The 14222-nt window shown below is 43.8% G+C and overlaps 1 protein-coding gene across 2 annotated transcripts in view; it reads right to left on the reverse strand.

The window, feature by feature from the left end:
* LOC119442639 (phosphatidylinositol 3-kinase catalytic subunit type 3) overlaps window positions 1-14222 on the reverse strand; it is a 34571-nt gene that overhangs the window by 5635 nt on the left and 14714 nt on the right. For both annotated transcript variants that reach the window (XM_037707583.2, XM_049662273.1), the window contains exons 9-15: window positions 13539-13888; window positions 11706-11850; window positions 10709-10776; window positions 10448-10553; window positions 7049-7165; window positions 4722-4991; window positions 1470-1539 (exon numbers count right to left, since the gene is read on the reverse strand). In XM_037707583.2, the coding sequence (XP_037563511.1) occupies window positions 1470-1539; window positions 4722-4991; window positions 7049-7165; window positions 10448-10553; window positions 10709-10776; window positions 11706-11850; window positions 13539-13888 (1126 nt within the window). The remainder of the gene's footprint in view (window positions 1-1469; window positions 1540-4721; window positions 4992-7048; window positions 7166-10447; window positions 10554-10708; window positions 10777-11705; window positions 11851-13538; window positions 13889-14222) is intronic.

Consider the following 14222-nt stretch of genomic DNA (forward strand, 5'->3'; position numbering starts at 1 on the left):
TAAAATGTTGTTAGTTAATGCCTGATTAGCGGCAGCACAAAGGACAAGGACAAACTTAGACGACAAGCACGTCTCGCTTCATCCTTGTCCTTTGTACTGCCGCTAATCACAAATTGCAATCGCTGTCCTTTGTGTCCTTTTTAGCCCAAAAATGGGCTAAAAAGGATGTTCCACGTCCGCCCACCATGGTTCTGAGTGGCGCTGGCTAACACTCCTAGGGCTAGATCTAGTAAACATAAATACCCAAGTTAGTGGACGAATTGATGGCCGTCGCTGTAGCACAATTGGTAGTGCAACGCACGCGTAATGCGGAGGTTGCGGGTTCGGCTCCCGCCGGCGACAAGTTATCTTTTCGTCCACTTTCCATTTCCCTTTTCTTCGTTATTTTCTACATTTCAATTTCAACTACACTTAATTTCCCCGATGCTTTCCTCGGCTTCGTTGTCTGTTGGCTTTATATGGAACCACTCTAGTTTCTTCCAAGCTACACATGCACAGGCAGCTGTCCCTTTTGATATAAATTCACCTCCTTGTGCTTGCCGACAGATTACAGCCTGCTTGGCAACAAGGATAAACTTTGTTTCACAGTGAGACCAAATATTTTCTGGAGGAGCTCTGTCATGCTTCCCTATTTTTGCTTACATTCTATACAAGCCCACTGTATCAGTCTCCATTCTTGCCTGATGGACAGACTGTGCCAGCACGGCAAAGAAGTTTTTCCTGTGCAAGGTAGCTGGATTGAAACTCTTCGAAAGTATCTGCAACCTCGTTAAACCTTAACGGAAAACAAGGAGTGCTGTAAATATGTCCAGCAGAAATGTTTGCAATGACCCTGATAACATATTTTTTAGAACTTTCCGAGGAACCTAGCTGTGTTAAGATACCGGTTGGACAAATAACCACCATTAATTATGGTATGGCCTACATATCACTAGAGAAAATTTTATACCATTTATCAGTTTCGTACATGATCCTTAAGCATACATAGTAGCACTGCCCAGCTGCAACATGCAAAAATAGACTACACCAGTATGTTAGATATGTAAACAGCAATGAACACAATGTGCGTTTAAACCACAGTGCCAGTATACAGCCTTATAAAACACGCCTTAATCGTTTCCAACACTCGTTCTTTCCCTCAAGTATTAACATATGGAATGGCCTTCCAGACTGCACTGTAACAGCACAAAATGTTAAAGAGTTTTATACTCAAGTAGAATTGTATTACAGGCAACGGGATACACAAGAATTGATCATGCTTTCTGTTATTTCTTGCATTTCTAACAGTCCTCACATGTGTATACCTTGTTCATTTTCCCTGTAATTTGTGTTTCACAGTGTCAGTGATGATATTTATATTTATGTTTTCTTTGACAATTCCTCTCCTGTAATGGCCCTCAAGTGAGGGCTACAGTATTCCTAAATAAATAATAAATAAATAAACGAAGCAGATCAATACACATTCGTACCGTGTTTCGTGCTTGTAGCGAGGACACAGTACGGAGTCAACTTTAAATCAAGATTCTCTTTCCTCAGCAACTGAAAAAAACAACAAAAAGTAGTGAAGCAAAAATCAGTAAGCACACACTAGAAGCACCGACAATGTAAATATTTATTCATAGTATTCTATTCAGGTGAACAAGCTACAGTGGAATCTAGTTGATACGATCTTCACGGGAACCGGAAAATAAAGCATATCGTCCGAAAATTGTATCATGCAACGCATTATCCAACCAAATCGTATTATCAGGAAAAGAATAAGAAACATATTATTCCAAAAAACGTATTATGCAAAATCATATCAACAAGATTCCACTGTATTAAAAAGAGCGAAAACTTGGTTACTACACATACCACAAAAAGTGAGAATTCAGTCACTACACTAAATCACCCCCCCCCCCCCCCAAAAAAAAAACTCTGAATACTAAATTTTTTTTTAACGCAAGCGCATTCCTCCCGAAGCCTTTCTATTTTCAGTATCTGTGGAACAGCATCACTCTTTCCCTTTTAAAAAAATTCGCACCTAAATGAAGTCCATTGTTGTGTCTCATAAATTCAGACTCAGGCTCTCACCGTTCACAAGCTAATGTCTTGGGGCAAACGATTTTAAAACATAAGGACGTCAGAAACAAGCTTGATGTAAGAGACAGTTTATTTGATTGATTTATTAGGTTCAACATCCAAAAGAAGCACAGGGCCTATGAAATATTTTAATTTTCGTCAACATGCACCGAAATATCAGTGCACATTTGTGCTATCCTATACTGAACTGATAACAGTGTGCTCAGTAGCAGAATGACATAGCCTGTATGCCATATAGTAGTAAGCTTTCAACATAAAGGCTTAACAGCAGATGACAGCACTGAAAGTTCACTGAATTTATTCACTCAACATGGAATTACCGTGAGAAAGGCAACTGCTGCATGTCTCTCACAAAACGTGAACTAGAGCACAAAGTGCAGCCAAATTCCGAACAGCTTCAGAGAAGGAGAAATGCTACAAGAAGCATGTGGAATCCTAGAAGATAATCATGCAAGCTAGCCCATTCATAATTGTCTTGACGATAAGCTCAACAAAAGAAGACACCTAAACACTTCTTATGAAATGTGAATGCGAAAGCATTAATGTGCAATTGAACGGCGCTAAAGCGGTCCTTCGAGTCATGAACTTCTCGTGGGGAAGCGAGCGCATTCAGACACTTGGCGCGTTTTGATTTAGCCTTAGCGAGGTGCAGTTAGAACGCAGGCAAGAGCTTGCGTGGACAAGGAATACGTGGATAACACAGGCTCGTGAGAGCAAGGGTCACGTGGCATAGCGGCGATGCCCTCTCCCCTCGTACAATACCGTGGCAGCGGGTGTGCCCTTTCGCCTGCTCTGCTCCATCGAGGTCCAAGCCAGCAAGCGCGAGCCAGTGTCATAAGCGCATGACGTGGCATCGCAGTCAATGGGAAGTTTCGCTGCTACAGACATCGCCGGTGTTTAGGTGCGAAGCACCTTATGCGCTCGGGCTGTCGATGTCTCCTGTCATCGTCGTCGTCACAGCAAGCAAGCAGCACGTGCTTGTGCCGAGCGTGTGCCGAGCACTCCCGCATTCGTCGTCGTCTTCCACAGCTGTCTGCATTGGCGCTCATCATTCCAGCGTAGAATTTCACTTCTCTTCTGTCGTCGTAATGGGAAGGCCGCGTTTACAGGTTTATGAGCCATTGCTTAAGGCAGCATGAGCCCATTAGCGGTGCATCACTGCATGCGTCGCACTTCCCCAGGTTTCACATTGGTGGAGCTGCATTTCGCTCAATGGGTCATTTGACGCTTACGCATAAAATTTAATTCACCGCTCAAACCGAGCCTACGACTTAACTTGTGCTAACTGTAATAACTAATAAAAACTAAAACAGTAAGAAAGGCATCCAATAATGGCAAAATTTTTTGGCTTAATGGGCCATTTTGACGTTTTCTTATCAAAATAAGTGGAAGACACGGAAGTGGGCACTCTTTTCACTCTTCTCTCCCCTCCACTTATTTTGTTGCACTTATTGTCAATGCTATGGTTTGCCAACAAGTCCAACAAGCCCACATCCACTTGCACAGTAAAACCTCGTTAATTCGACCCCCGTTAATTTGGAAAATCAGATAATTCGGACAAGTCCCTTGGTCCCGGCATGCGTATGCATTATTTAAAGCAATAAAACTCTTGTTAATTCGGACCTATTTGGCCGCACATTGGTTAATTCAAACAACTCTCAGAGCTCGGCGAGCGCCGCAAATGTGCGCCGCAAAAGAGCAAAAATGGCGTTAGTGTCCACCGAAACGAAGCGGTGGAGTTCGCATCACCATAGTCATCAGTGGAAATGGTACGTGAATTACATGCCTATTTGTGCCTTTAAATCCTTTATTCTTGTGTTTACCTCAGCACGTAGCACCGAGTTGGCTGCATGCCTTCATTACTGCATAGTGACCATCCATGATCGGGTCAAAAGTGGCCACCGTTTCGTCCGCAGCGGTTGCAGCAAACAGTAGTTTCGTTCTGACTTGGTACATGCGTCGGCCGCATGCATTCGTAACTGCGTAGTCACCATCCATGATCGCGTCAATAGCGTCCGATGTATTGTCCGCAGTTGCAGCAAACAGTAGTTTCGTTTTGATTGAGTGCTTGCATCGGCTGCGCACCTTCAAAACTGCAAGGTCGCTGTCTATGATCGCGCTGACAGTGGCTGTTCGTCCACAGCGGTTGCAGCAAACACTAGTTTCGTTTTTTACTCAGTGCAAAGCTGTCGTGGATGAAGAGCACCGTCTACATCGCAATAGGCAGCGACCTGGCGGCAATGTCGAAAAAATAATCGGGATGTGCGCGCGGTAGTGAAAAGCGTCTCAAATGAAGAAACGCGCCACGGCCGTGGTGTGAAGGAAGTCGCGAGGCTATCACCGCTGCAAGCGCTAATCAACCATGAGATGACGAGAATTGCAGCTTTCACACTGCTTTTGTGCAAAATAGAAACGGGATTTGCCGATTCATTCAGTAAATAAAAGCATGTTGACATAGTAAGCATTTGTTCATTGCTTTCTTGATACCTTCAATAATTCGACATTCGATTAATTCGGACATTTTTTTCGGTCCCGTCAAATCCGAATTAACGAGGTTTTACTGTAATATGCAAAACTGGCTACCTTGTGACCAATGACCCTCCGCCGACATGCTAGAGAGGAGAAAGTGTCAAACCGACCTTGTCCATAAGGGTGATGGTCTGCAGAATGAGCTGGTCCTGGCGTAGGTCATCACCATGCTTGAAGATGGCAACGTACTCGCCACCATCGACGTCGTCGGTGAGAAAGCTCAGGCGGCAGGGCATGAGGGCTGACTTGAAAAGAGCTGCCTTGGAGGGCACCAGGCCACGGACCCGCACGCTGGGGTCAAGCGGCAAAGGCAGGGGCTCCGGAAATCGGATGAGCTGTTGAGACTCCTGCTCTAACAGCAGCGCGTGTAGCTTCTCCATCTGTGCATTCAAAGAGCACCACCACAAGTCTTGTGAAAACATAAGTGCCGTTTGAACCATAATGAAAATCGGGTGAAGCATGGTGAGGCATTCGCTGCTGCTGCCATTAACATTGGCTCATGTGAAGGTGCCACGAGGGGGTCTTCAATAATATTCAATAAAATGTTGGGCATCTCACAAACCTGTCACCAATAGTATGATGTTTTTTTAACAGTAATAACTGCTACAGGCTCCTCCCCAGCAATTGAGATTATTTTATTGCAGGCACTCAGAATCAATATCACCAAAGTATTGCCTAGATTGATTCATCTGACCAGACTTGGGTAAAGACACAGTGGTGTCACAAGGTTCAGACAGGTTAATCACAAGGTCATCAGAAGGTCACCACGTGCTCATATTTGCTGTGGCAATCCTGTAGATTCACACAGAATGGCGGATCGTAAAAAAAGACTTCTGCATCTCTAAAAAAATTTGCTGTTTGCTATAGAACCACAGAAATAAACACCTAAGACAAAAGAAAAAACTTGTCAAACAAGATAATGCCAGAATCAAGAACTATCTGTCACAAGAACTAAAATGAGCACCCAAGTGCCTCCTTGATGCAAACTTGGTTTGCTAGCTTTTTCTCTACGACACTTTACGGAACCAGTCAATTCAATTTATAATTGTAACCCCCTTTTACACATTAGATACTTCAGAGCAGTGGCTCTTAAATGGGGATCCGCGGAGCCATTTTTGGGACTCCGCGAAACCCACCCCCGCAAAAAAAAAAAAAGAGCAAGGGGGGGGGGGGGGGGGAGCGAATATTCGAAAAGATTTAATATTATAGAATACTATATTTTTAATGTTTGAATGTTCGGTTGGATACGAATATCTGAATCAAATCAAATATATTTCTGGCTGTGCGGGAGCAAACATGGTTCTTAACATTTGTTTCTATCTAATCTAAGAATATTGGGGCGATGTTGTGCTGAATTTTACGACAATTTCATGCTGCTGGCGAAATTTCGCCTGTAAATAACACTTAGCCACTGAACATCTAAACTTTGCGGGAAAGCCAGCCTCTCAGTAGCAAGGGGCATGGGTTTGCAGACAGCGAGGGTGCAATTTTTTTTTTTTTTTTTTGCAGCGCCACCCCCAATTCTGTGCTTATTGTTTGACAGCAAGTGCGATGAGTGACGACTGGAACAGGGTCAAATGCCTCCGAGTTTACGGGCATGTGATGCGGTATAATAAGGCACAGGTTGGCAAAGACAGCTAGTGGGAATTACTCAATTTTCCAAGTTAACATAAGCCAAATGCATAATGTTTTAGTACAATGGCTTACTTATCTAGTTTTGTAACACTGAAAATCTAACTGCAATGTTACAACATATCAAATATAATCCAACTTGGTAATAAATGCATGTGCATATTATTATTCGATACTCGATTCAATATTCGAAGCTTAAGTATTTGTATTTGATTCTTATCCAAAATTTTGATATTCTCACAACCTTAATAAAAAAGCAAAAAAAAAAAAGAAGATTTGCACGTTTTTTGGAGGCCAGTTTAGCCCTGACTTATTCCCAGTTCCGGGACCTGCTCCCGGAACTGCGGCAGCAATCCGTACAATATAATAAAGAAATAAAAGACGTCACAATGTTCGTTGCCAATTTTGTTCGTCAAAAGGAAAATAAACCTATCAAACCACCGCCCGCCCCATCACTGCAAGAGGTCCCCCATCATTTCCACCGGTCCACAAGGGGTCCCCGACACATCCATGGCCGAGAACCACTGCTTTAGAGTACATAAGCACTAATTGAGACAACCCCCCCCCCCCCCCTCCTCCTCCTTGCATTTTGTTTTCTAGGGTCTGCCCGAACTTTCATAAATAAATGCTCAGAAACTTTCTGACTGATATATTTTCATGTTTATCATTAAAACAAGATTTGTGAGGCTATATCTTGTAGGGCGTCTCCACAATATTTACATGTTACAGTGTTCATCACGATGATCAGTCCTCAATTGTATTTAAAAAGCAGCAGATGTCAGCCATGCCGATATTTGTAAATCACCTTTTTCTGCCTGTTCCCATTCTCCCTGGCAACAATCTTCATGATGTTCACTAAGTGGTTCACAAAGACCTGTTGCTTTTCCAGCATGGATCGTCTCTGTCGATACTCCCAGTTGCCCTGAAGTAAGCAATTCAAACAATAATTCGTTGAACAGACAAATAAATAAAAGGAAACAAACACAAATGCACACAAAGGCACAGAAATACAAATTCAGATTGCTTTTTTTTTCATGCATCCATATTGTGTCCCCAAAACCAGAGACAAACTTTTGGTGCACATCAACCCCTTCAATAACATTCACTGGATTTCACCATCACTCACAAGGCAATGTTAGCCCCACAATTGATGTGTGATTTTTGCCAACGAGGTTGGCATCTCTGCGAAGAGGCTTTTTCCTACCCTCCCTCTTCCCTAACATAGGTCAGCATGCCATCCAGTGCTGCCATCTTTTCTCATAGATGCTACACTGAAACAACATTTAGAATCCGTTAAATGTCTGCTACAACAAAGAATCCAATATGCAGTAACATAAAATATGGCAAGCAGACATTTTTAATAAGCACAAGTAGTGATTATGCTAGCAAAGATTAACAAGTGCACTTGTGGGCCTAGACATCGAGAAACCAGCCACGTTTGCAACACATGGCCTTTGCCCGGCAAGTCTGCGGCCTTCAGTGCATTCCAGTAGAGCCTTGAAACTCGGGGCCTTATTGGTGCGCAAGTTCTCAAAGCCTATACCCAGAGAATGATGAAGCTTAGTGTAGTTATGCTTTGTCAAGGGCACTTTTCAATATCAAAATAAGTTGGTAAACTCATGTCGTGAGTATGAGAGTCAAGGCATTTTGCTATCAGAGAATGCTGTTTCAAGTGCTTCAACTACTCTCAGAGAGCCCTCTGAAGAAAGCTTATTGATGTCGCTCAGCTGAATTGTTATCTATGCACTTACAGTTCACTAAATGCTAGGAGCATTTATATCATGCTGAAGTTGCATTATCCCCTCATAGTTACAGTAAAAGCTCGATGATACGATCACGGCTAATACGAATTTCCCGATGATACGAATTTTTCTGTGGTCCCGGCCGAGCCCCATTACTTGGCAACGTGCTAGAGAACGGTTGTTACGAATCGATTTTCAGCCTGCGTCGGTTGATACGAATAAACGCCGCCCCATCGACGGCCGCGAAAGAGAACAGCGTGCAGTCACGCGCTTTCTCTCCTTCTCTTTTGGTGCGGAGGCGTGGCGCCGGACAGCGCGGACTCCGCGACTGGGCGCGAAGAGTTTGAAGCGGTGGCGCTTCAAGAAATAAATGCTTTTTACGTACATGTGCCTGAGTGAGTTCACCTCTGACTCTTTAATTTAGCTACAGTCGAATCTCGTTAATTCGAACACGCTTATTTCGAACATACCGCGCACCGACAATGCTCTTAGCAGCGCACCAAATTACGCGGCGGCGCCTCCGACCGGCATTGCTCCGACACCGCCGTAGAGCAAAAGCTCAGGAGAGACCCCTCAATGCCGCGCGCGAAGGAACGGGGGAAAAAAAATAACCCGCGGCGGAAATTTCCCCCTCTCTCAAATTGCAAGGTCGCCGTTTCTGCATCGCGCCGGAACAAGCGTGTACGTGCCGACTAGAGTGTTCTAGACAACCGTATTCTAGCACACACTTATGCTGACGTCTCAGCCACGCGGATAAAATGGCAGTGAACCCTTCTCCTCTATTTTCTAGTCACATGTTGACCTTGCACGCTGCGGCAGCAGCGCAGAGGGAAGCAGCGGCGGAGGCACAGTCGGGCCAACGAAACTGCCACGCCCACAAACGCCCGCTTCCCGATAACGGCAGAAAACGAAACTTTAGGAGGCGGCTAAAATAAGCTGGCGCCAGCACGGCGGCGGGCGCGCACGGAGTCGAAGGTGAGAGAGCTACGAGGGAGTTGAGAGGGAGGGCGAGGGGAGCCACCGAAGCGGCGGAGTTGACACGGCCAAATCCGCTTCCCAGCCGCCCTCCTCCCTCACCTTCGACGGTCTCCGCGCGCACCCGTGTGCCGGCGCCGCCCGCTCGCTCCCTGAAGCTTCGTTTTCTGTCGTTATTGGGAAGCGACCGTTAGCCGGCGTGGGCAGTTTCGTGGCCCGCGCTTGCTATGCGCTTGCGCGCCGCGATATTTCACGACTCGCACCGTTCGTGCATCGTGCTATGGTGCACGAATACTTCAAAAATAGTCATTTTAATTCGAACAAATTTTCGGGCCCCTTCGAGTTCGAATTATCGAGATTTGACAGTAGTTTTAATTGTGTTTCGATGATACGAATTTCGGCTAATACGAATATTTTTCGTGACCCCGTGAGATTCGTATCATCGAGCTTTTACTGTACTTGAAATCCGATAAAAAGTGAGTCTTTTCCAACAAGCAAGCCTAAGATCGACTATACCTAGCAGAAAATCTGCTAGAACATCATGGGGCTTTCATCATTTATAATAAACTATGACTGTTTTTTTTTTAACTCTAGAGGGTCAGCATCTATTGAAAGACTTTTCATTTCTCACTAACACACTCTTAATTCCTTTTTTTTTTACAATAGTTCGCCCTATGGCATAAAAGTTTGATGCACCTGACTGTGCAGCCCTGTCTCCCATAAAGTTCAAGAAAGACCTTTTGAAGTTCATTTTATTAAGACTAATAAGCAATCATCCCTACCAACAGGGTCTCGCATTTCCAACAGTTTGAGCAATGTTTCAAATGTTACCAGTACAGTGAAATTTTTAGGTATTCAATCTCTGTGCCTCACTGCTACAACACATCTGAATGACTTATACTGGCTGTTTCAGGGATCCAAGGAAGATTTGAACTGATTATTAAATGGAGAGCAGCAAACATTAAGAAATGAATTTTTCAGCAACTTATAATTCACAGGGGTCAACATTAGCATTTCTGTGATAACTGCTACTGGACGTACTCTTTATTTATTCACTAAATAACTCCTAATTAACAATGTTGAGGGGCACATTACAACTGCAATATTGAAGCCACCCAGTTCACAACGCATATTGATACAAATCCTGTGCGTAGAACAAGAATAGTGATTTGGGCGAGTTGGTCTAACTTCATGGCCCTTTCTTTTTTTCTTTCCTTTCAGCAATTTGGTGCTTCCCGCTGCAAAAATCATGCCTGTCCATAGCATTACACTTTAAAGTCCAAATATGGGTGGCAAAATGCATTGGTGTCCAAGTCAACTTTTTTTCTCCAGTGCACACAGTATGTTCAACAAATTCAAACAAAACACTGTTAGAAGTGCCTATCGTTCAGCTAGCTTTACCTATCGGTGTCATTTCTAATCATTGCACTGGGCTTCCACATAATAAAGGTATATGTAACGCTGCATGAAAGAAAAGACGAACCAACCTTTTGAAGGCGATGCATGAACCTCTTCATTACATTTGTGTACATCTCCTTCACCTTGGAGTCTTTAACCACACTGTCCTGGTCATCAGTCTCCACATACAGGTACCTGAATGCAAAAGCCAGTAATCAATGCTTCAAAAATAGTCTTTGCACTGTTACGCAGCTGTCCAAGTTCGAGTGTTCAAATGTACAATGATGCTTAACAACAGCAGTTTGTTATTGCTATTCAAATCCCATTCACTCGACTATAGCCGCACATACCAGTAGAAATAGTTGGCAAGTGCATCAGTTGTGCAAGCTTTGTTGATGAGGAACGTTGCTAGGTCACACTGGAAGGAGAAAAAAAGGCACTTGTTAAAGCTTCCCCCGTATTTATTTCAACAGGTCCCGCAACAAAGTGTCACATATCGCATAATGCCACTGATACAGTCGTGGAGGCTGTTTCCCTCATGGTTGTACCTTGCTTGAGTGACCCCAGCACAATGCCTATAGTTCCTGGCTCTTAAGCCCTTCCTGCAAAGAAATTGCCTGTATGCTACACACTAATTTCTTTGCAGTCCTATTAACCCTTTAAACGGCACATATAAATACCCGGAAAAATTTCTTATTTTCCATTTAAATGTGCAAAACACATCAAGAATAAGCATAATCACCGAAAAAAAATTTTTAAATATATATATACATAGATTTTGCATAAATATATTCAGCAATAGGGGAGAAACACTAAGCAGAAATCTGGAAGTGGGATTCACCCCAAGCTACCCATGGCTTCGTTTGGAATTTGTACAGACAGCTCTCGTTGTACATTTCGTTTGCTTTACATCACGTGTGTGACACCACTGAAGCCGGAGATATTGCATCAGTCTGTCTCTGACCGTGCTTTCAAAAGAAAGTGAGTCGCATGCCAAACTCCTTCCTCATCTCGTGTTCCTGCTCTAAACCAACAAATGATGCTTGCTGCCTGTCATTCAGTGTTGGCAGAAGACATCCAGCCTGAAACTTCATACTCAATACCAAAACTTGGCAAGAAAAAGAATGTTTTTTGGTATGCTGCCTGTAGGCAACATTCGTCAATAAAGGGTTAAAGATGTGTCAGCTTGATTCGACAGTAATTCTAGCCAAAAGATAAACTGTAAACATGATTACTGTACTTCCAAGGTTCATGCATGCGTCACTTTAACGCCAAATCCTGCCAGAGCAGAGTGACAAACAGCAGAGACATCAGACTATGTAAATATTTTGTTAAAGATATACACACATCAGATTCACTGCCAGGCTGCAAAGGTTCCTGCTGAAAGGCATCATCAGCACCAGCCACTGAGGAAGACATCGGGTTGCGTAGGCTGTCCGAGAAGGAGTCCAAGTGGCTAGCTCCCAGTTCTGATGATGCTGTGAAGCTTCCCCTGACAAGGAAAAGCATTTTGTTCCCTGGTCAACTTGGAAGGCCCCTAAGCAGATTTGCAAAGTCCGCACAAACAGTGTGCATAGCAATTAGTCAAACATTTATGAAAAATGTTATTCGATGTGTTGCTTGGAGCTGGCACATGAAGCAGAAGCTTGTGTTCTCTTTCTAGCAGCAACACCATTCATAGCAATCCTGTGACTTTCACCTTTTCTTGAGTGTCCTGCTCAATTCAAGCAGTTTTAGACCGAATAGATGTTTGTAATGCATTACCCGGTTTCCTTTTGAAACATGGGAGCATGGCTACACATGTTACACACTAATAAAGCAGTTAATTTTCCGACACCTCCAAAATACATGTGCAGCATTCCCGAGGCTGTATCACACTGCTAGAAACCCCAGACGAACTACCAAGCATGAAAGTTGCAAAATAGCTCAGTGGTTAACACGTCCAGCTTCTAAGTGCCACTGACACAAATTCAATGCCCAGTGGTGGAAGTGGACAAAGTCTCTTGTTTTTCTCCATCCCCTCGCCATATGGCAAAGAAATGGTGTGACAACAACCCAACGACTACGACAGTTCATGCTGCAGCGTAATAGAACAGGCAGATGAAGGGACAGCTGTCCCATGAAAACACAGATTTGGCCTGTTAACTGCTGTCACAGTAAGGAACCTCACCACAGGCCCAACTCAAATCTCGGTCCACTGAATGAAAGACAAGCATTCCGTTGTGAAGCTAATCCCACACAGCTAGTACTTTGCCACACAAAATGGTATAGCAAGTTGTGACATCGCCCACAAAATCTCGAACATGGAGCATTACTCCACACTGCCAATCTGAGGGCAGTGCTTATGAGTCATGCCATGCTCGCTAGATGTCAATGTAATGATGCACATCGAAAGCCTAGCAGTAAGGTGCTCAAGCCACTACCTCTTTATTGTCACTGTTGATTTAGTGATGGCTACTAGATTATAATGGATCAAAAACAAGCCAGGGCATGCTGGAAGAAATGTGAGAAAAATGGGGCTTCTCGCTGTCTAAGATGAGTTTTTTGCTAAAGTTCATACACAACAGCTTCTCATGCTATTTTACTTTGAAGTTCCTATTTCCACACTCTTAAATAGGGACATTAAAGAGAAACACAATATCAATTTACACTGATAAAGCATTCTTTCAGAAGCCCATTTTCCTTAATTTCATGGTAAGAGGCCAATCACCAAAAGAGATAATGGAGGCCACACTTCCATTTTTAAAATTTGGTGCCAAAATGCCAGCGCCAGTACGTCAGTGGCCCATCAGAAATTTCAATTTATTTTTTCTATTTGGGGTGGTGTGATGCAATAAACGTTCTAGAAACTTGCTAGGTTCACTCTTTGGCACATAGACTGTTGTCAATAATTACTGATGAAAAATTACTACGTAGGCCCAAGCAGACACCATGAAAATCCACGTCAGAGCAAACTGGCACACAACCTTGATTGCAGCATCGCCACCCATCTTTCGTTTTGCATTTATTTTGGCTAATCAGACCTCCTCTCACAGCTAGAGTGGCTTTTTTTTTTGTATTGTAGAAGGATAATTTACTAATACAGCTAAACTTGTTTTTCTACTTAGCGACCCTTCCAAGGTTACAGTACTGCTAATGCAGCAAATTTCAGAGCAGGAATAGCGCAGACCACAAACTGACCTGTCTCCTCGCTCACCAGGCACAGGCCCTGGCTCAGCCTCAATCACTGTTGGCAAAGCACTAGTGCCAGCTGTAGAAACACGCATTAGATGAGGGTCACTGTTGGTGGTCGTGCGCTCGTATTTCAAGGCCTGCACAAGTTGCAGCAGGTACAGCAGCAAGTCGTCGGAGTGCGCCTGTCGTAGCCGAGCCACAGCATAGCGGCGTACAGCGGGGTGGCCGAACTGAGGCCCAAGCAGCTCTAGTGCATCGTCCACATCCATGGGCTGCCATGTCCGCACGAGCTCCACAGCCTGCCGTGCCTCAGGGCCGGACTGCCAGTTGACGCACTTTACAAACTTTGCAAGGGCCTGCAAAGGTACAATGTAAAGCAAAGTGGCGTAGATGATGACAGCGTCATGCTGAAACAGCTGTCTGTTTTGTTTTCCTTTAATTAAAATAGTACAAAAACATCAACCAAGTGAGCTCAAAGGCACCTAAAAACAAACCAATAAAAATGAAAAATCCAAGATATACAACTGGAGCATGAAAGCAGAGCAGAATATCTCTTGTGATGGCTGTCTTCAAACACGAAACTATTATTTCATCATATCACTGCATATATGACACACGCTATGACACAGCAGTGAAAGCAGCCATGATTGCTTTCACTGCTTTAAGTTGAAGAATAGTAAGCTTTGGTAA

The sequence above is a fragment of the Dermacentor silvarum genome, chromosome 2 (assembly GCF_013339745.2).
Source record: "Dermacentor silvarum isolate Dsil-2018 chromosome 2, BIME_Dsil_1.4, whole genome shotgun sequence".
In the NCBI taxonomy this organism is placed as follows: Eukaryota; Metazoa; Arthropoda; class Arachnida; order Ixodida; family Ixodidae; genus Dermacentor; species Dermacentor silvarum.